This window comes from Symphodus melops (genome assembly GCF_947650265.1).
Source record: "Symphodus melops genome assembly, chromosome: 1".
In the NCBI taxonomy this organism is placed as follows: domain Eukaryota; kingdom Metazoa; phylum Chordata; class Actinopteri; order Labriformes; family Labridae; genus Symphodus; species Symphodus melops.
In genome coordinates, this window is record NC_136691.1 from 3,632,135 (window position 1) to 3,654,789 (window position 22,655).

Below are 22,655 nucleotides of genomic sequence, written 5' to 3' on the forward strand. Positions count from 1 at the left end.
GCTGTTTGAGCCCCCTGCTGAACAGGAAGTATTGATTAGCTACAGCCATGTCTACCCCCCACTGGTCTGATGTTTGATTAATTAAATACTCTCTCAAAGTGATCGATTGGCACATTGGATACGTGTGAGTGAGAAGCACTGAAGCAGAACGCCACAACAAGTTTTGGGACGAGCGGTGGAGGGAATCATGGCGCTTTGAAGGGAAGTGGATGTTTGGGATGTAGAGCGCCACGTCTTGAGTTGGTGCAGGAGATGGAGCGTTAAAAGGTGGACAACTTCCACACAGTGCTGCCTCTGTATACGAACGTTTGGAGGTACGGTGTCTGGATTTTATCTATCTTTTTTAAGTTGTTTAAGAACAAGGAGACTTGCAGTGAACATTGTGTCAGATGTGAAATACAAAGTAGATGTCGTGCATACACACATGTTTCTAGTTGTGATTAATTTGCAACTCCTGTCCCTGGATTTTAGGCTCTTTAAGATTCAAACAGAAGCATTAGACGTAAAGACATATCCCACAGAAATCCAGCAGAAATCCAACATATCCTGGGTAAATGTCTGTCTGAGTCACAGCTGTCTACGCTGAGGGAGAAGTGTGAGTCGTGCTGGCTGTGTTGTTGTCGGAGCCGTTCTCACATTGACGGGATGGCCTGGTGAGCTGTTTAAGTCAAGGACAAGAGAAAAGAAGAAGAACATACTCACTGCTTATTTATTGTCACGTAAGTGTCTTCAGACCACGGTCATTCAGTGTCAGTGTATGTGCGACGTGGAGCTACGAGCTAACCAAAGTATGCTACCATTAGCATGCTAACGCAGCAATTCAAGACACTGGCAGCAGCTCGAGTAAATTACAATTCCAGCGTAGCTTAATGACGGTGCGTTCTAATCCATGGCTCAATATACAAATACAGACATTATAAAGTCAATACAAAATAAGACACTCAAATAAGAACAAATGTAAAGAACTGGAAAAGAATGTGAATATTGCATACGTTGTTGAAACTGAAATAAAAACCCAGTTAAAAAAGTATCAGCAGCAGTTTAAGGTTTCATGCCCACAGCATGCAGAGCCTCCAGTCCTTTTCTTTTAGCAGCATGTGTCTTTGGCGAGCGTCTCCACGTTTAGCTTCAACCTCTCGCTCTGAGTTTAGGTGTCAGCCTCTGCCAGCCGCGGTCACATGTGTGGATACCTCAGCAGTTAGCCGTCATTAGTGGTTTTGGTATTTTCTGCAGCTCAACCAGAGATGAGCTCATGTTGTTCTTCTGCTGCTGCACAGAGAGGTCTCAGCAGGATATATAATCTCCAGTGTGTGGGAGTAACACCTTTTTCTGTTTTAATGCTCTTCAGTGTGTCTTTTATTATTGGTGAGGTTTTTATGCCTGTGAAAGCATAAAGGGATTAGGTGAAAGGATTATGTCAAGAATTTACTAATTTGTTGTCTTAATAACAAGATACTGTTACTACGAGCGCTGCAGCCAAAACACAAATTGTAAAATACACAAAAAAAACCCATCTTGGATTGATTGCATCTTTATTCATTTTTGGAGTGACAAATGAGCACAGACGTAAGTGGAAGTTTGGAGTTTGTGTTTATCAGTGGTAACTTTTATCTCTGTGCTGATGTCGTCCTCTAACGTCAGTGCTTTAAAGGGATATAACGCTTTTTGCATCACATGAAGACAACTTCCAGGCAAAGAAAAACATGTTTTTCTCGTCTCAGGGCAAAATGAGGGCTGGATTCACGACCATTCAACACTACTACCATGTTTCTAATGATACACAGCTTCATGTAAATGGGTGAAGTATCCCTTTAAGTGGATTCCAATGAGTGCAGATGAGTGATACACACAAAGAACCTCTGCATCACCATGCTCAATTTCCAATTTTCACTATGAATTTCATCGTTCATTCTGTCGGCACAGAGAGCTGAGATTAAACGCACACTCCACTCACCTTTCCCCCCAAATATTTTGTGTTAAAGGTCACATATTCTCCTTCTCCTCAACCAGTTCCTGGACTTCTTTCTATTCAGTGGTTTTGATGTAGACTAATATAATGAAACGTATTTGCCCCTTGGTCTATCAGCTTGTCTAAAATACTTTCTGTTTGCGGTTTCCAGTGAACCTGTCACATCCCCTCTGCCTCTGCACTTTCCCTCAATTGTGTGCAAACTGCATCTTGCGACATCTTCGTGCCAAACGCACCAAACAGACGGAAGGAGGCAGCCATCACGTGCGTGTGAACTGAAGTGGTCGAGCAAACACGATTGGCCGTGCAGCTCGTTAATCTGAAAAAGTTGTCGTGTCTTCTAAGTCTGACTCCATCATAACAACCTCCTACTTTCTGTAACTTTACTGAGTGTTGGGAAGGAGCACGGTGAACTGCAGTGACATGTAGAAAAATATCTCTGAGAGTCGGCTTCTGCTTCAGAGAGATGTTTTGGTTTATTTTATCCCTGGCAGCGTTTTGGTGTGTTTGTGTGTGTGCATCTTGTTTGTAGCAGACTGCATACTGCAAACAGGCTTAGTGTTTTACACCAGTGACAGCCGGGAGTCACTCCAATAAATATCCATTGTGTGTGTGTATATGTGTGTGTGTGTGTGTGTGTGTGTATGTGAGAGAGAGAGAGAGAGAGAGAGAGAGAGAGAGGGAAAGAGAGACCAGACGATCTATTGTTATGTGTTTGCTGACATGGTGCATCATCCCTCGGGCTGCTACTGTTGTTTTCCCAGCAGCATAAAGAACAGAGATGCTGAGCCCAACACTCTACTGCTTTATTTAGTGGAATGATGTACACACACACACACACACACACACACACACACACACACACACACAGGGTAGAAAGAGAGAGATAAATGCGTGTGTTTGCATCTCAAAAGCAGCAAGAGGACATGAGTTCAAAAGTTTTCCGACTAAGGAGCTCATCTTTTTTTATTTTTTTATTATTAACTCTTTCAGCCGCAACAAGCCGTCTAAAAAGTGGAAACACTGATGTACTTGAAAATGTGAGGAAGATTTTCAGAGTCATATAAATGTCGAACGATTATAATGAAACAAGAAATATGCAGGAGCTATCAAAGCGTCATTGTTCAATACAAGCTGCATTGTTTCCTGGTGTTTGATAAATAGATTGAAATGAATGCAGCTCAGAGCAAGACTGAAGTGAAGTTTAAAAATATCCTAAATTAACATAAGTTTAAAGGGGGAGTAAAGTTTCTGAAATCTGTTATTCTTTCTACAAGAGGGGCAACTTTCCATTTCTATAGACCGTCCAGTTCACCTGATGATGACGACGTTGTTAGAGTTGAGAAGCAGCAGGTACAGAAGAGGTTTGCTGTGTGCGTGTTTTTTGTGTTTGTTCTTTTTTTTTCATATCTCCAAAAAGAGAGGCATCACATGTTGCTGCGGTTACTGTGTCATCTTTGACGACTGAATCTCTGGACATTAGATGGTTCGAAACAGCCTCACATCATCATCGTTTCATTCATACGTTCAAGAACATGCTCTCCTCTCTCAGCGCTCTACGTGGCGTTGAGAAACTCCAGAAACACAAACAGAGACGACAAAGCAAAAGCTCCGTTACCCTAAAAAAAAAAAAAAAAAGTTCCATGAATTATTCAACTCTTCCTTTGTGTGCTCTCCATTTATCTCTCAATCCTCTCTTTTCCTCTCTCTCTCTTCCCCGAGATGCTGCACACTCTGACAGCTTTATTGTTGCTGCTGGGAGCTACTCAGTGTGTGTGTGTGTGTGTGTGTGTGTGTGTGTGTGTTTCTATCCTCATGTGAAGCTCTAGGCCTTTGCGATGAGTGTGTTCTGTGAAAGTGTCGTATTATACTGCAACACACTCGCATCCCATTAAATCGTCGGGGTAATTAGACAGCCAAATTACAGTCCTGTCTTCCCGCCTGCAGAGCTGAGGACTGTGGGAAACGTAGGCAGCTTAAGTGTTTCCTTTATTGCGGGGCTGGCAGAGGATCAGGAGTGTTTTTGTAATTTCTAAAGGTAGAGGAAGGAAAAGGGAGACAGGATTGGTGTGGTTATGGACACATCAAAGAGCCAAGAAGACTTGGAAATACTTTCTGTTGAATTGCTTTTTTTTAAATGATGTGGATGCAGCCATGGAGACAGAGGGCATTGGAGGAGAAGAAGGGGAAGATTTCCCCCGAGCTTCAAGCTGAATATTCCTCATGAAAAGCGAGTAAAACAGAAATAAACAGAATGACTGCTAACTACAAAGCATCACCAACAGAGTATCACCAGGGCTGGATGACTAATACTGTATCTGAGTTTTTATGTGTTTTATCCTCGATGTCGATGCATCTACTAAAACAAAAGGAACTCTGTAAAAATATATAACATAACAGAAAACAATGTTAGTGTGAAAGTAGGGGGCATTAAAGGAGCAGTGTGCAACTCTAACACCTAGAGTTAAAGATGGGTACTACAGTCCAAATTCAAAACATTACATTCCCCCCCCCCCCCACCACCACCACCACCACCAGGTCACCATGTGGTGGACACTGTAGCTTCAGTGTTTAGCCAGCTCTGCATGGGTCTGTAAAGCTTTCTGCGTTCTAACCTCTCTGCATGTTTCAAAAGCATCTCCAACATTGATCCTAGTTTGAGCAGCTTTCTGCTGCTGGAGCTTATTAGAAACATGCAGAGGCTTTTTAGCTCGGGTACAATCACTTCTATCTGAAGCAGTTCCACTGCCCGCTTCCATCGCTGCAACACCTGTTGGTTTGCCTTGCAAATCGAGAGCCGGGGGGGGGGGGGCTTAAGGCCGCCTTCTCTGGTCTAAGAAAAAACAGACCATTCAGGACTGGAACTAAACTTGAAAGGAGGACGTACTGGCCATGCAGTCTGAATAACAGGGATGGAAAGTGATGGGAGCTTCACATTACACATCCCTGCAGATGTTTTTTTTAACAGGCTAAAAAACAATGACTTGAATTAAAACGACTCATTCTCCCAACAGATTTAAAATCAAAAATATAACCTGTGTGATTCCTGTGTCAGGAAACGGTTAAGTTGCAAAAAAAGGTGACTGTAAATGTAATTTAATGCAGGAAGTGTTAATTACCCCCGCAAACAGGAAGCAAAAGAAAAAAGGCTTTTAATCCCATTGTTCTCAGGAAGAAGGTGACCAGCTGATTCTGCACAAACTGGTTCCTGCTGCTTAGTCACACACACACACACACTCACACACACACGCACACACACACACACACACACACACACGCACACACACGCACACACACGCACACACACACACACACACACACACACACACACACACGCACACACACACACACACACACACACACACACACACACACACACACACGCACACACACACACAGTCACATGGCTGAGCAGCTGTCGACAGGTAGAGCAGCATGTACACTGTATCACCAACAGTGTTTGCAGTTTGAATATTTGAAACGGGTCTAACCGGCCGTGCAGCTCTCGTATCTCACCTCTCATACGCAAACACGGCACGCAGTGTTTGACTCAGTCAGCTGGATCAACAGTTCAAAGACTCTGCAGGTGTTTCTTTTTATTCTCTCAACCCCCCCCCCCCCCCCTTTAGGGTGTTAAGAGGTCTTAATGTCAAAGCATTAATTTCAAGATCCAAATTTACCATTTGCAGAGGTTGAGAAGTTCTCGTTATTGGCTCTAAGTTCCACTTTAAAAGTAAAAACTAGTCGAGTTCTCAGAGAGAGCGAGAGAGAGAGACCTGCAGCCACGTCTCGGACGTAAAACACATCAGTCCTCTGATACAGCTTGGTGCTCGTTTTAGTATTGTTCGACTAACATATAAAATGTGTTACGGTTGGCTGGCTGGCTAGCATCCACTAATGGATAATCTGAAAGCCACAAAGCATTCTGGGACAGTTAAGTCCGACCAGCGAGCTCCTGTTTCATTTCTTAAAAGTGCTCTCCGATCTTGGATACATTCTGACCTTTCTGGCAACGTCGGCATACTATGATTTCAGATTTTACATCCCAAATATAAAAGTATGAAAAGATGTGGTTTGGGATACAGCCAATGTTTTCAACCAAGACATGTTGCTAAGTATTTTAAGCTAGTTAGGTCGAAGATCAACTGCAGCGAGTTGTTGTCAAAATGTTAATCTGCCTATACTGTGCATTTATAAACTTAGAAGGCACAGCAACGGTTACTAGGAGGCGGGGCTTAATGAGTGGTCCACTTGCAAACTCTCTCTCTCTCTCTCTCTCTCTCTCTCTCTCTCTCGCTCTCGTGCGTATTGACTCGATGGCTGGTTTTAATGGCACTGGTTCTATAGACTCCTTTGTGTGTTTCTGTCACCGTCTGCTCGTGACTAAAGCTGACTTAATGGAGGGCTGCTGAGTGGCAGAGACTGATACTTACTCTCAGACTTGTGTACATACTGACGCCATTGTGTCAGATTCAGAGGCAAACGTACTCGTTAGATTGACAGAATATCATACTGTAACTGTAAGGAAACATCTGAAATCATTCCCTTCAAAGGTTGATTTGTGGTATTTTCTAGCCTGGGTCCTATTTTAATTATTGGATCATTATTTTTTACAATGAATAGATGAATGCATTCATCGGACTCAGTGTGCAAGGTTTCTGTGCGTTAGGTTTATTAGCGGATTATGGATAAGAAGGAAAATAACAAAGTGTGCAAAGACCTTTACTCAACTAATTGCAAAACTTGTTTGTACCGACTGTACCGAGTCAGTTAGATCCCCAATATGTAAAAGCAGTGCAAAGGTTTCAAACACCAAAAAACACCTGCTACGCTTTGTTTTACGATCTCAATTCGCTCCGTTTATTACAAGATTATTTATGTATTTATTCAACGTGTGTTTGTAAAGGGTCATGTATGAAGCAATGACTCAGATGTGCTAGACTAAAGCTTTTACAGTCTAAGTTTATTTGCAATGCCCACATGAAACAGAACCAGACACAAGAATGAAAAGCAACGGGCATCGTGGTTCATTTGCACGCCCTACGTACACAGGCTGTAGTCCTCCAAGCAGAATCCAACCTGTGGTCACCTTCCTGCATATCCCTCCTCTCTCTCTTTCTCCCCACTTTCTGACTAAAGCCCCAAAATAAACAGGAGGATACAAAATTTCAGACTGCTTAACAAAGTTAAGCTAACATTTTCCAATCTGCTTCTATTTTGGTGGAAGAGCCAGAGCACCGAGGCACATAGTTACATATTCTTCTGCTCGGCTGCCATGCAGGTGGTTTTGATTTCATGTACCAATGATTTTGAGGAATTCTTCTCTGAAGCTTTGCCACTGAATTATTACATGAGCAGGATATTATTTCTGAAGGTGAAAGTTTAAAAGCAAAAACAGAAATATAATCCAAATGATATGTAGACATTGTCTCGACCCGGCTCTTAAGGCCTGACAAAATAAAAACAAGAGAAACTGATGGTTTTAACTCTGAATAATAATCACCGTTTACAAAGAGCATGAGTGAGTGAGAGACAGTGAGAGGATGACTGCCTGATCTTTAAAAGCCTTCACCAGGTGTGGCCGAACACACACAGACAGAAGGGCACAAAACACAATGACAATATATCAATAATGATTTTAAATGAGAAAAAAATAAAAGACTTTAAAAGCAGCTTTTTTCCCATTATAAAATCACAAATTACACTCCGCTCCAATTCAACACAATTATTTCTGATATTTAAAACTCTACACCTCACGAAATTCTTCTAAACATGTAAAAATGTCACCTCGGCACGTGTATCAACTTATATGGCCTTGGCAGCACTTTGACGGTGGGAAATGTTCCCGCCGTCACTGTTGTCATGGTCCGCTCATTTGAATGACCTTTACAACCACACCAGGTCTTTGAATGGTTTGACCTCTGTAATCTCCGTTTCACACTTAATGTTAATGAGCTTTGTGCTCTGGGTGGTCTGCGTATTGATTCAACTGACAAATGTGACTTTTTTGACGCAGTGCTATACCTCATGGTTACATGTTTTATCATTTAAGAAGAAATCAACACGCCGCCCTGTTTTTAACAAAGTGTGGGAGAGAACCGCTTGGAATTATTTGGACCTCGGTCATGCAGGCTCAGATCCAGAGACCAGAGGAGGGGCTGCTCTCTGCTGTTGCTGCTGCTGGCTCGCACCGCTGCATTAACGCTGCACCTGGTTCATATGAGGACTTTGCACAACGCTGCCGGTCAGGGAGGGATGCTGTTCTGGAGAAAAACACCAGAACTGGCTGAGAAGACAGACTTTCTGCCCATGTTTCTTGCAGAGGGAGTTTAGTGTTTGCAGACGTTTTTTTTGTTTTGTTTTCATTTCTGGAAATACTTTTTGTGTTTCAGCCTGAGAAAAAAAAGAACAGCTCAAAATGTTAAATCTGCGAGGTATAAAATTGAGTAATGACACACAAGTTTGAAATAATGAATCCACAAGCTTTTTAAAAATATAACCCATAAAAGTGTTGAAATTATAAAGAACCAACTCGGGAAAGTAAAGGGCTGGAAACCCCACCCGAAAGGAGAAAAAGAAGGTGCAGGGGTGGCCAGGCTGAATGTAAAATATGGGTCAAAGAAGAAAAAATTGGGTCAGCATGTTTTAAAGTGGGGAAAAAAAATAATTCTAAACTTGTAGTCATAAGGGCCCATGTTTTTGCAGATATTTATTAGCAGTATGTTTTTTTTTTGTCCAGTCTGCAGGATCTGGACGGTTAAGGAGCCATGAAATGACCAGTGTCAGGGACTGTGGGAGTCATCAGCATAACTTCTCCCTTTGACTCATGTATGAAAATTAGATGGAAAACTTGTTATACAAGTGATGCTCACCAGATTGCATCACCAAAATGTAAAAATACAGGTTTGTCTCTGTGATAATGATGCAAGTGACCTATTTCATTTGTTTCTATTTAATAAAAGCTAATAAATGAGTGTAAATAAATACATCCATTAATTGTTATTCTGCAAGTGGGCACGGAAAGTTTCCCTTTTGGCCCTTTTGAGATCAGTGGTTAGAAACACATTTTTCACAACACAATAGAGGGCTGGAGGGATTGTGTGTTTTTATTGGCAGACCAGGAAGTTATAGCATCCTGGCTCCTGTTTCATTTGTGTTTCACACAATGAAGTGTCTGTGACAGAGACTAGCTTGCTATGAGAAGTATGAACACCAGCCACTTTACCTTGATTGTTAAAAGCACTCATGTTCATCTTTGGACCTTAGTCTGCATGAATGACAACTTAAACGATCTCCATGCACATGATCAGCAGGTCAGAATATTCTCCAGAGCAGTCCTCCTGTAGACTCACCCTCACTCGCCCCCTTCAAGAAACCCCGATAAAACTCACCTCTCTTCAACGTGGCCTACAACCACTAAGTATCTCAACTCCCATCCTCCTTCTTTTACATTTTCATCATCACTTGAAATTGATATGTCGCATCGTTTTTCCAGCACTCGTCTATTGATCTGTGAGTCGCAGACACATGCCAGTGAAGCAGGATGGGAGGGACGGGGGAATTTGATAGCTGCCTTGTTGGTTTCCTGGAGCTGGAATCAATGCTGAACTTTCAACCCTTATGTCTTATTCATTAGATGGTCAGTAAACACAAGTTTACCCCTGTGTTTCCCACAGAAACAACGTTCTCAATTTGTAGTTGTTAATTTCTCAGACTAATGGGAGCTCAGGGAGCTGGTGGGGCGAAGCAGGCTTGCTGCTACGTGCAGCAGGTGAATGATTGTCACTACTTAGGGCTCATATAGCTACATATTCTGATATAACACTGCAGTCTAAATGGTAAAATATTGCTAAAATGATACTGGAATTTACTCACCATAAAAGCTTGAGTCCTGAGATTTAAATCTTCTTAAATGTGAGGTGGACGTATCTGTGTGAAATTCAGAACACTAACATGAATTTATTAAGGGAAAAATAAATCATGTTTTTGTTTTTGAACGTGAATAAGGTTTCTGAACAATGTTCCCTTTAATGAAATCCAGTGTGAACGGCTATCAGATGCCGTCTATCTCCACCATGTTTGTTTTTCACAATCCCACTGTATGCTGATGAGATTATTCTATCCCAGTTATAATGTCAACATGCATCGATTCAAAAACAGCCCTGCAGCTGTTTTAAGAAAGCCTCACTGAGACAAGAATTCTCCAAACTGCGAACCACAGCTACTGATGCTTCCTCCAGATGCACGGTCGCTCTGTCCAACGCCAGCTCTCTAAGCATCTGTCAAACTCTGTTCCCCTCGCTGCGGCTCACGCCACCTCCTCGTTTCTGCAGCTTTGCAACCACAGGAGCACAACACAAACGTGATACGTCTTGGTGGATTGCAGAGGAGGGGTCAGTGCAGCGAGCCAAAACAAAGATGTTCCACTTTTCACACGGTTGCTTTTCAACAGTGCGTGAAGTTAATGGATCTGTTTGTTACACCGTACACAAGCTACAACGTCACCGCTTGTAATAACCTCCCAGTTTGCCATTTGTGAAAAAAAGCTGGAAGGTGTGCAGAAAGGCAAAATGTACAAAGACTGAATTTGGAGTAAAGGAAGGAAGAAAAGGACTGAGAAATATAAAACAGTATATACATTTCTTCTTAGCTTATGAACTGAAAAAGAGTGCTAATATTGTGGAGAAAAGAAAGGGAATTTTCTTTTTCTGTGTGGGTGGAGTGACTTTTGATGGCTAACAGATGTTTAGTCAACAGGACAGATCAACAGCTGCTGTTAAGCCCTTGCAGCACTTGAGCATGCATACAGGTCTGCTGTCCATACATTGCACATATGACCAGCTGGGAATGGTATACAGTTTACTATTATAAAGGCTTATTCTACCCATAGACCCTGCAAAGACCTAAAAGAAATGATGTTTCTTTTCTTTCATATAGCTAAGTGTCTTTTTATAACTTTCAGATTTTATTTTTGTATTTACAGGAAAACTAAATATATCACGTCATTGCTGGTAAAGTGTTTGTGAGAGACCGAATACAACGAATGGATGCATAGATGTAACATTTAAAGAATGCTGAATACCAAGTTTCAAAAATAAGATATGATATTTTTAAAAAATGCATGCATGCAAGTTATGAAATGTATAGAAACATTATGGTGCCTAAAGATTGCCGGTTGTAGGCGGGATACTTTTATGCCCTCAGTTTTTGGAATTGCTGTCTTGACAAAGTTGTTTCACTGAGACAAGCTAACGCTTAGCGAGCTGGCTTGGTTGCTAATTTTCAAAAAGCTCACACTGTTTTAACAAAAAAAACAAAAAAAGATTTCAAATAAAGTTCTCTGTGTATTAAGTGTAAAACGAATGTGGTTGGTTCATGTCTCCATCAGACCAGTGTTGCAAAAAATCTGTATTCTGGAGCAAAGCTTTGACATTTTGACTCTCTATTCCTCCACCATTTCGGTTGGTCATTGTTGAAGATGTGCGTGTCGGTTCACCAAAGTTCAGCTTAACATGAAAGAATCATAAGGATTTACTCTCCCCCCCCTCTGTGAGGCTCTTTTCACTGCTGCTGTGACCGAGCCCCTAATGTTGTTAGTTACACCTGTGCTTCTCCTGCTATGAGTGGCCTTAAGGTCTGCTGTGAGAAAGACATACTGCAGTGAAAGGTTGCTCCCAATATAGACAGGATCTCTTACTTACAGGGCTTTCATTCAACACAAACTGGACTGGAAACTACACAGAGCAAGTCATGGAAGATTGAACTTGGGTTTTCATTCTTCTTTTAACTTTAAATACGTAGAAAACACAGATAATTACGACGTATTGTATTAGAGCCACGTCGCATATTTATAAAATTGAAGTTGTAATTGTAGTCCAGGGTTAGGCTGTATGTTTTATGATGAAGGTTTAAACATGAAGAGTAGCCGCCTGTCTTCACTAAAAAGAGGAACATGTAGCATCTTGTGACATTATTCTCTCTTTCACAAACAAGGTTAATATTGTGCACAACTCTGCGTCTTATCCGAGCAGCAGTAAATAAATCACTCCCAAAAAACAAAAATCCTGCAGTTCGTCGAGTGTCCACTTGAAGCTGGCTTCAAAAGACTCGTAAGTTTCATACACACCCCATTCAAAAACGGCCATTTTTAAAACAGAAATGAACATCCTGGTACATAGAACAATGATGGTCTGATTATTTGTCCTCATCGGGACACTGTACGGAAAAAATCTTTTTTTTTCTTTCTGATTTTACAGCATGGCGGCGACCTCCGATAAGCCTCCAAAGCCCCCCTGCAATAACAGATGGGTGACATCCCTCAGGCTTTCTCCATTGATATGTACAGTGTATGTTCTTATCACAAGAAATAACACACTGACGTGGATTTTATGTCAGTGTGTTTTTTTTTCATGGAGGAATGAGTATTTAATTGCAATGCGACCCCTGTTTCAGCAAATAGCCTGCACTTTTTTTGTTTATTTCCACCCGTCTCCTGGTGAAGCCTCTTGCTATTCGTATGGTATGGATCCCTTTTAGGACACCGTTGTTCCACATAGCAATCTTGACTCGCACATCCTGTGAGTAAATTAATTCAAGCAGCGTTTGTTGTGCCAATTAAATCTCCCAAAAAAATTACCATTTTCTTGTTCTGCTTCGTTATAATCCTGTTAGGCCGGGTTTTAAAGTGAATATCCCTTCTGGTGCATAATCAGCTTTCTGCATGTGATCAGGCTTCTGTTGTGTTTGTAAATTCCGGATTTTAATAAAATGATCCTGCAGATTTAAAAATGATGCATTGATCTCATGATCGCAAATACGCCATTCAAAAAAATGATAGGTTACATCTTTTAGTGTGATGAATGTGCAACTGTCTTTTTTCACTGAATGCAGATATACAGTTGAATATAGGGGTTGGAAAAATTATTGAGTCAGCAATCTTATCCTGTCCTTACAATGTGTTTCTCACCCCTGTTGAAAAATGAAAAAAACAACCTGAATCTTTAATCTATGAGATGTCTGTATAAGCAGACTTGTATCGTTTTCACACTTGCAGAAAACCCCTCCAGCCAATAGGAGGGGGAGTGACATTTCTAAACTGTTCCTGCTGCACAGTGCATAGAGTGTGTGCACGCCACCAATACAATCTCCATGCATGTAGATAAACGGCTGCAGAATAATGTATCGCGGATTCTGTTGCTTCATCAGCCAGGTCGGGAGAATCTCTGGAGCAGTACTCCTGAAATGATCTAGGTATTTTGTAAATTTATTTTTGCAATATATATTTGCAATATTTGCAATATTTTGCAACTGTAAAAAAAACCTACCTTGCTTTTGCTTTAATCCCAAGTGTCTTCTCCATACGTTGAGCCTGTCTCCTTTTGTGGAAATGAGCAGTTTGCACAAACGATAAAGAGCATATTGTATTGGAGTGCTTCAACATGCTGCTCACTCTGTGGTTATGTTATTTCTGTTACAAGAGCTTTCAGTAATTTGTTCACACCTTTACATTCCTACAGTGCTTTCTCCACCTCTGCATGTATCCTGTAAGGCAACATTTCACACTGCAGCAGATGTTTCCTGTTGCACTGAGTGGGAGAAATCGATGTTTTTCTTGGAGTATGAGCAACAGATGGCGAGAACCGAACAGGAAAGGAGAAAGGTGTGTTGATAGATAACACTGAATCATGGGGCCACGCAGGGGGAGAGGTGCATTTTTTAGCTGCCTGTCTGATCAAATGTGCACGATAGCTGAGATATAAACAGATCAAACACTATGATATATGCTCAGCCGCTGCAGCAGAGGCTTTGCCTTTAAACGGGAGGTGCATCTAATACCACAAGACACCAGACATTTCTATCAGACTATGAAACGATAGGAAGTGATTCGATTTCATATGATGCAACAGTGTACGAAACAATATGAAAGAGTACAGTAAGATATGATAAAGTGTATGACTCATTTCTATAAGACAGGATCCCATACCAAAGGAAAGGAATGGACAAGATGCAATATAAAAAGACACAATACCTCACAACACAATAGCGTAGCGTACCAAACTATACCAAAACAACAATATTCTACCGTATTGCATGCTGTGATGCTTCACTGTGCAGTGCGATGAAATGTGACAAGGTGCTTTTTATTGTTCCCCAGAGGAACTGTGTCTTTAAAGCTGGGTATTTGTAACATAGCACTGAGTGAGTACTTTTACCTGCTCTTTTTTATAAAGTGTCTCCAGATGACATTTGTTGTGAGTTGTCGCTGCACAAATCACAAGATCAGCACATAATTAATTTTCCATTTTGTGGGGAGAATGGAAAAAAAAAATCTCAAACAAAACTACAATGCACTATTTGCATGTCTCCAGATTGTGCAGCCTTGCCCTCTTACACATCCTCCATGTACTTTATTGCATCATCACGGGCCTACTTGGTATTTCACGGGTGTCTCAGATCTTTTAATTCGTTCAGAAGCTTCTCTCTCCCTGTGCAGTTACTGTCTACGCACTTATGACGTTAAAGTTTGACATTTTCCCTTCTTATCTGTCTAAGAAGCATAACGCCACTGTAAAAAGATGACTTTCTTAAATCTTTCCCTGCTTGAAGATATTCTTACTTTCCATATAATCAGTGGGATAAAGATTACGTCAGGGCTGCTTAAAGGGAAGGTTCTGATAAGGTGGATTTGTGGCTGAAATTGGGAGTGTTATCTTTGCACTTACTGTGTTAGATTAGTCGTTGGTAAATGAAGACAGAGAGCAGGAGCTGACCTCGAACTTCAGGTCAAACATACAGTCGATCATCATCCAACGCATCATGTAAAGTCATATTGATCCACTCCTTACATGCTCTTGTCATCCTTTAGTTTCTTCTTATTTTCTAAGGATATCAGCTTTTCTTTGCTCTTACATTCTTACATGAGTATGGATTTGATGATTAAAAATGTGGACATTCACCATGACATCAATAAATCTAACACCCTTTTTATGACGCTGCACGCACACATACAGATGATAAATTATTGGGAGTGGTATGGGGCCGAGCAGGACTCCTCCCCATGAACACACGATGAAACGCTAAGTCACAAGGTCAGGTCTCAATCTGCTCAGCCTGATGACGTGAGTCAGCATTTGTAGTGTCAAATGACCCATATATAAGATATCTACTGAATGAAATGATAAAATAACCTTACGATCTGACATTCAGGAAACATGCTGTTGAAGTGCTCTCTGACAACAATGCAGCAGCCAGTATGTTCTCCTTCTAACTTCAGATTCTACAGCGGTATTTGGAGGGTCCATCGATGCAACAGGGTGTTTGAGGGATTTATGTCAACAGGGTGCCTTTTGGCTAATGCCTGTGCCCCATGTACAGAGACGAAATGTACATGTGTCTGACGATCTATCCCCCCCTTTGGGTTTCTAACTTTATCCACTGTCCTGTCTTAAAATAAAAGCACAAAAAGACAAAAAATAAACCTTAGAAAAACAACAACAACAAACTGAACACTGTGTGTCCTCAGGGGAACATGGATATCTTTACACCATTGAATAGTTAACCATTCAACAGCTGTTGTGCATGGTATGGTTTTATTGGAAATTGAATAACTCATTTGTACATTTTTTCAAAAATAGGTCAAATTTACAATTTTGAATTATTTTAATTTGTATTAGTTTTATGGAAAGTGTCGGTTGCGACCCCAACTTTGGGAACCACTGGCTTAAGCAATAGGAGATAATATAGTACTTACTTTATTCCAGAAAGCAAAAAGAAAAATGCTATCTCACTTTCCCGCTTCCTTTTTTAATAACTTCACTTCACAGCCAACTTCCTCTTTTCTTTGTTTCATTTACTGAAAGTTTAACTTATAACCATTCTCCTTATCTTTTTGTTACAAGTGTGATGAGCTACTTCTTTAGTCATCCATTATCAAATGTTTTCACGTTTGTTCTTCTTGTTTTGTCTTTGTTTCAACCTCTATCTATCTTTTGTGCTTTCTACAAGCAGAAATATTCCTATCTGCTTGAAACTGTTATCCGGTGTTGGATAAGAAGCCGAACATTTAACGATGCTGCATGTTATCTTAAAAACTCGCAGATTAAAGAGGATAGTTGTGACCAGGGCAGGAGACAAAATAAATTAGACGTTTTTAGGCAGGGCGGACACCCGATATGCATGTGATCTCATCTTTAAGAATGTGAAGTTTAAAGACTCAAATGATGAACAATAATTATCTCACTGGCTTTTTATCTGAACATGACAGAAATCTTGACTTATATCGAGTTATAAACAAGGAACAGACAAAAAGTATAAACCGGGACACAATCAGCAGATTTTTTTGTCAGCACAGATTTTTAACAATCAGTGTAACGTCTCTCTTTGACCTGTGTGTGTGTGTGTGTGTGTGTGTGTGTGTGTGTGTGTGTGTGTGTGTGTGTGTGTGTGTGATGACTGAAGCAGTGATAGAATCACAGATACAGGAAGTGGCAGAGCTATCTGGTGAAGTTGGTTTCCTGTTGCGGTTTCTCACTTCTGCTTTTGATTTTGCTTCAGCACAAACATTCCCACCAGTGCTGGATGAAGATCTTGAATTTAACTTTAATTGAGGACAATTACAACAAGACAAGAGGAAGAACTTAAGAGAAAGTGTGCTAACATATTGTGATAGGCCAAAATCCTGGATTGAAAATTACATTACTCAGCTGTTAAGATCAGCACATTCATTTGACCAATGTAGTCAGTGGTGGTTACATTATTCTACAGGGAGGGGTGGGGATGGGGAATTCTCTCAGATAGACTGGTATGTACAGTACATTCGAGTTCTTTAGCTCCATGCTAACACATATAGGAGGTATCCATTAACACGCTAACAGAACTAGCAATGCAATCATGGTAATAAAACAAACAAAAAAAAACCTCATTGCATTTAAAGAGACACACACACCAAAACTGAGTGTTCAGAGAGAGCTGATTTCTACAGGGTCACAAACCTCCTCTACTGCTTGATTCATGTTATATTCGGACCAAAGCACAGAAGCACAGATGTTGTGATGTGTCTGATGTAAATATGTCCTCTTTAAATAAAGTTTACTGTTTCTTAAGTAAACAGATGCAATCGTTTCTCAGCATCTCAGTGTGTAACCCTGCAGTTGTCTTGTTGGATAAAAGTCAGTGGACTGTCCGCCAAATAAATTTAGCCCAAATTATCAGAAAATCAGGGAGGTGTGCCATGATACGAGGTACTCATCAACACTACAGAAATGAATGTCCCTTTAAAAAAAAAAAAAAAAAGTATTTCTGTGATTCTCTTGTCTTGCAACATTAATATTGCTTGTTTGCTTGAAATGTGTCTCTCTTATTTCGTACCACTTGATTCAACAAATAGCTGTGCAAGAAGTTTTTATAATGCTGCTTAAAATCTATTCAAACTAAAGCACCAAAATAAATCCCCCTTGGCAGATGTTATTCAGATTTATTTCAGTATTTATAATTGTTTATTTGTTTTCCTTTAATCGGTTGTGTACAGTATAACCAGCTGCTCTGATAAAACTCTTTTTGCATTCATTACTCACACAGGATGTCAACGCAGCACTCACACCCACAAATCCATCCACAGTGACTAATGTGTTTATAAAAAGCTTCACTGTGTCGAGAGGAGAGGAGACGAGGAGGGGACGAGAGGAGGAGGTGGGAGTCTGACATCATGACTAACACAGCGGTGTATCACGTCTATTTTCGTAGCTGTGATCATCACTGTATTCCTGACATTTCTCATGTATCTGCATGATATTTAGTGACCTTTCACTGTCACTGACAGCTGTGTGTTAATAAAGAGCTGCTGGTTGTGAAGACTGAGCACTCTGCTGTTTACTTACACACAGACATAAACACACACAAGACTCAGTCAGATACCTTCAACAACACGCAGACAAACAGAAAGGAAACCAGTAGTTTGTCCACAGGAAGAATTCACGTTATCAGCATCGAAGTACTGCAGACAATAACTCATCCATCACAAACATGAACGAAAAAATCCCTCAAAAAATCATGTTAAATTATTGAATTTCTTGCCTTGAAAAAAAATATATATTTTACTCACAGCAGACTTTTCCTGTATTCACATGTACACATTTACTAAATTTCTTTTAATTTTCTTGGAATAAATGCAGTGAAGCACTGAACATTCACATGGTAGTGATGTATTATTAAGATAAGATAAGAATTTACTTTAGAGATCCCCAAGGGGAAGTTCGGTGTTGCAGCAGCAATACTTAAATCAAAAAGTCAAAACAGAATAGAATAGTTACCTTAATACAAATTTAGAAACATAGTAATATACACAAAAGAATATAGATAATGGGGTGAACTCAACAGGACAATTAAGAAATGATGTGCAGTGAATGGCAGGTTAAAGTAGGTTAAAGTGACCAGTGATGATTTAAAGTGATGTGTTCAGAAGCAGCGAGTAATGTAAACAGCAGTATGATATGATTAGTGATTAGGTTAGAATAATTATTGATTATAAAGATTTAAATTAATTAATTAATTAATAATATAGTGCAATAGACACAATATTCAGTTATATACTGCCGTGCAATGTATAGAATATATAATATAATATAATCTAAATAAATATAATAACAATAGAATGATTAGAGAGCCATTAGAGAGGAAAATAAATCAGCTTAATTAAGAAACGTTGACGTAATCCTTCTTACTACCGTGTGTAGTCACAGTTAACCCTTCTGTGTCCTGGGAAAAGCAGCGTCATCATGAACGCTTATCGGAAAACAAATGGTTAATAGTTTACGCGCGTGCTCGGTCTTCCATATCCAGAGAGTGAGTCGGGAACGCGCAGAGACGCACCGAGAGAGAGAGCGCGAGGCAGAAACAGATCAGACAGGCGGTCGGTCGGACGGTTGGTTGGTGAGCGGAGAGAGACGTTAAACAAACCGCACACCTGACGCGCTCGGGGTTTTTATTTTAATTTCGTGGCGGCGTTTTTCTTCCTCCCGTGTGGACTAACGCGAAGGGGAGTTTAACGGTCGGAGAAAAGAGGGGGTCAGACTCGGCTTGTCCACCATGACGGGGAGCAGGGAGGAGGAGAGGAGGAAACTGGCCGACATCATCAACCACTGGAACGCCAACCGGCTCGACCTGTTCGAGATCAGCCGGCCCACAGAGGTAGGAGACCCCATCCCGGGGAGGAGGAGCAGGAGAGGCCGCGGTCTCACTCAGGCCCACTCCTCTTTAAATGAGAGACCCTAAAACTAACACTGGGTGACACTTCCCTTGAACATGCTGAAAGCCGAAATGTTGTGGGCAGCGTGGTTTACTTGGTGGTTATTCCCCCTGGTACGTGAATGGGAGATCATTGCGCCAAACTCCATAGCAAAAACAAGAAAAATTAACCTTTCGTGATAAACACAATAATTTAACACGACATAAGGACTTGAACATATAACGCATATTTTAGTGTTTATGTCGGCTTAATGTTCCGTTAATTTCTTTTTCGACAATTTAGCACAATTTCGAAGTGAAATGCCAATTATATATGGATAATCACACAAACGTAGCGTCGGCTAGCTTCTCTGAAAGTACATGCAGGGGATATTGTTTTTGACAGTTTTGAAAAATAACTACGCCGAATTTGTATTCAGTACCTCTAATTGTTGAAAATCTTATTTGCAATTGATGATAAATGTGTATGCGTGGTTAAGGGAGGGAACCACTAATAGCTGATTGTTTTTTTGAATGGGGGTTTGGCGTGTACGTATCCGGGCTAGCTAGTTAGCTAACTAGTTAGCACAGCACATTACCTGTGGAGCATTGCCATTGTGCTGAACAGTAGAAACAGGCCTGCCCAATTTCTTGCTAACCCAGCACAGCTGACATGATTGATATTTAAATACAAGCGTTGTAGTACATCCAGCTATCCTCGCTGTGTGGTGAAGAAGCGGGCTTGCAGTAGTGCCCTGCCTGCAATGGCTGACAACCCCAACAGCAGAAGCACAGGGAGGGTGGTTTGATACGCAGAGCAAACAGATAAAAGCTTAAAGTATTAGCAACATGCTGGGTGTAAATTATCACAACAGGTAGGCCTGTCTGTCAGTGTAATGTATTGACCAGTATTGTCCTGCATTGTCCTCACACACGCACACACACACACACACACTCACACAGACACTACATCTAGCTTGATGCGTGCTGCTTGTTTGACCAGCAATAATTTGACCCTGCAACATTATTGAGGTGCAGGGCTGCAATTACATGTCCGGTCCTGGATCAGGTAGTTGTTTACTAACATTATGTCAGGGGGGAGGAAACCCCTCCCTGCATGCTTCAGCAATCTCACTACAAGAGAACAGCAAGGTCTATGGTGATATTTCTGCTCCTTTAAGGAGATAGTCAAAATCCTACCTAACCTTAACCCCTCAAGGCGCATCTCATGGTTAAGTAGTTTTGATTTATTGCTATGACTGTGATTGCGTCAGCTGCAGTGTCTTTTAGGCAGGCGGCTCACCACCCCCACCTCTCCTTGGATAAGGGTGTAAGGGGGGCCACACAGGGTCCCCTCTCCTCTTCTTGAGCCGATTAATTTATCAGGATTGAAGCTGGCCAGCCGTTGGCCAGCGTTGTATTCTGCACTCACAACCCCTCTCCATCCTGTGAGGAATGATTGCACCCCCCCCCCCCCCCCCCATCCTTTCCAGAAGGCTGTAATTCGCTCACAGTACAAGTAGCTTGCATTTGCTTGGCTGCTCAAGACGTCTCAGTCCAGCAGGACATGATTAAATATAAGCAGATGCATGTCCTTCCTTACCACGCCACACCCTTCCCATATGTCAGCTGGTAGAGCCCCCGAGCTGCACAAGTGTCCTTCATGCATGTCTAGACTTCTCCTCAGCATAGCTGTGTATGAAATATACTGCTCACCTAAGTAAACAGTATAGATTTAGTCAAGATTTGATTCACAACACACACACACACACACACACACGCATACCTGTGATTAAAAAAGCTAAATTAACAAATGTCGAGCAAACTGCCAGAGAGAGAGAGAGAGAGAGGGAGGGTAGTGAGATCATTCGTGTGATTTGATTAGCCGTGGATGGCTGATTAGTCTGGAGCAGAGGTTCTACAACTTTTTAATCTCACAACCCAAACTGAGTGAACCCTGCTGTGAGACTTATGGCGGGGGCTTATTATAACATAAACAGGTACCCGTGTCACGTGGGGGACTCGGCCGGGCCGAGGTTGTGGAGGCTTTTTTTTTTTTTTACGTGTGCAGATTTTCAACAAACACAAGGGGCTTGAAAGATGGAGTACAATCGATGGGATGGGATTCAGATAAAAATCACACCAGCAGTTTATTTGATTTGGATGAAAAGGCGGTGGGAAAGTTTACTCTGCTTCCCTTCGTAAAGAGCCTGTGTAGATTTCCCAAAAAGAGATAAGTGTGGGTGTGTGTGGGATGAGGAGGACTGACCGTTGCAATAAATCAGCTCGTTCTCACAGCAAACGTGTAAGATACATCAGCTTGAACAGTGGCCCAACCCTTTGGAAAATGACACTGTAGAGTTTCTTCAAGTACCCTTTCTTTTTGTTTATTTTTTGGCTTTGTTCACCGTTATTGATTAAACAGCTGGAAGGAAACAGGGGACTATTGACTATTAAATAGATGTGAACAATGTTTGATTAGTTGGAACTGTTATACGTTTTGTTGTTTCGGTCTTTAAGTCATATTCAGATTTCTCCCGCTTTCATCACACACTCGGTCAAGCCAGAGCGAGCAGGTTGAGCGATACGTTTTTCTCATAAACTTTACAAATAAACGTGGCTCGGCAATTACGTTTTGTGTACTTGACCAGCTGCGTGTTTGTAACTTCTCCTTAAATAAAAGCTCGCCGTCTTGTGACTCACTTAAACCTTCACCCTGTGTGATCCAGGTGTAGCAGTTAAAAAAAATACCCATTGGACGACACGTCCGCTTGATTGTCCGCATGTGGTCACGGCATCAACGAGCACCACGACAGGGTGCTGCTTAAAGCTGCAGTACACTCATTTTAAATCTGTGATTGAGCATCTGCCAGCCTGTCTGTCATGTCAAAAAGTATCACCTATCACCTTTATATTTTTTACAGGCAGGGGACACGAGGGATGGGTGATATTGCCAAGAAATTCAACCCTGAAATTCTTCACACCAAACTTCATTTACGACTTGTATCATTTTTTTTCTACTAAAAACGAACAATAAAATGACCAAAAACAAGTTTTGGATTTATTTGGTCAATACAATTAAAATCTTATTAAATTTCTCTTTTAGGGTTGATTTTTTTTTCAAGCTGTAAACCTTGACTTTAAAAGCGCACGATGCAGATTCAGGGCACAGAAAAAGTACAGCTGAGGCAGAACAACTTCAGAAAAATACTTGTGGCTGGGTGGCAAATACCTGGGGCCACCCAGCCGCTCTGTCGGAGGTAAACTCGTGGGGAGGATGTGAACTACGAGAGCCTAAGGGAAGTGGCTGAGTAAATTAAAGAGAAGGTCTAGATTTTTAAATTCTTAAAAATCCTCCTGGACCACAAATACAATCGATGGACCTCCCAGCTCGAGGGGACACTCAGACTGCATGCACAGTGGTCAGTTCTCTAACAGCTGGTTGTCATATAAGACAGACTTTGAT

At 41.2% G+C, this 22,655-nt stretch overlaps 1 protein-coding gene and 1 long non-coding RNA gene across 14 annotated transcripts in view; both read left to right on the top strand.

Moving 5' to 3' along the window:
- The window catches only part of LOC306821032, a 26,443-nt gene extending 8,699 nt beyond the window's left edge, over positions 1-17,744 (top strand). The window contains exon 3 of the long non-coding RNA XR_013778743.1: positions 17,546-17,744. This is a non-coding gene — a long non-coding RNA (uncharacterized lncRNA). The remainder of the gene's footprint in view (positions 1-17,545) is intronic.
- Positions 17,745-18,878: 1,134 nt separating this feature from the next.
- afdna (afadin, adherens junction formation factor a) overlaps positions 18,879-22,655 on the top strand; it is a 92,497-nt gene continuing 88,720 nt past the window's right edge. For all 13 annotated transcript variants that reach the window (XM_079345549.1, XM_079345559.1, XM_079345560.1 and 10 more), the window contains exon 1: positions 18,879-19,153. In XM_079345549.1, coding sequence (XP_079201675.1) covers positions 19,052-19,153 — 102 coding nt within the window. In that variant the 5' untranslated portion in view covers positions 18,879-19,051. The remainder of the gene's footprint in view (positions 19,154-22,655) is intronic.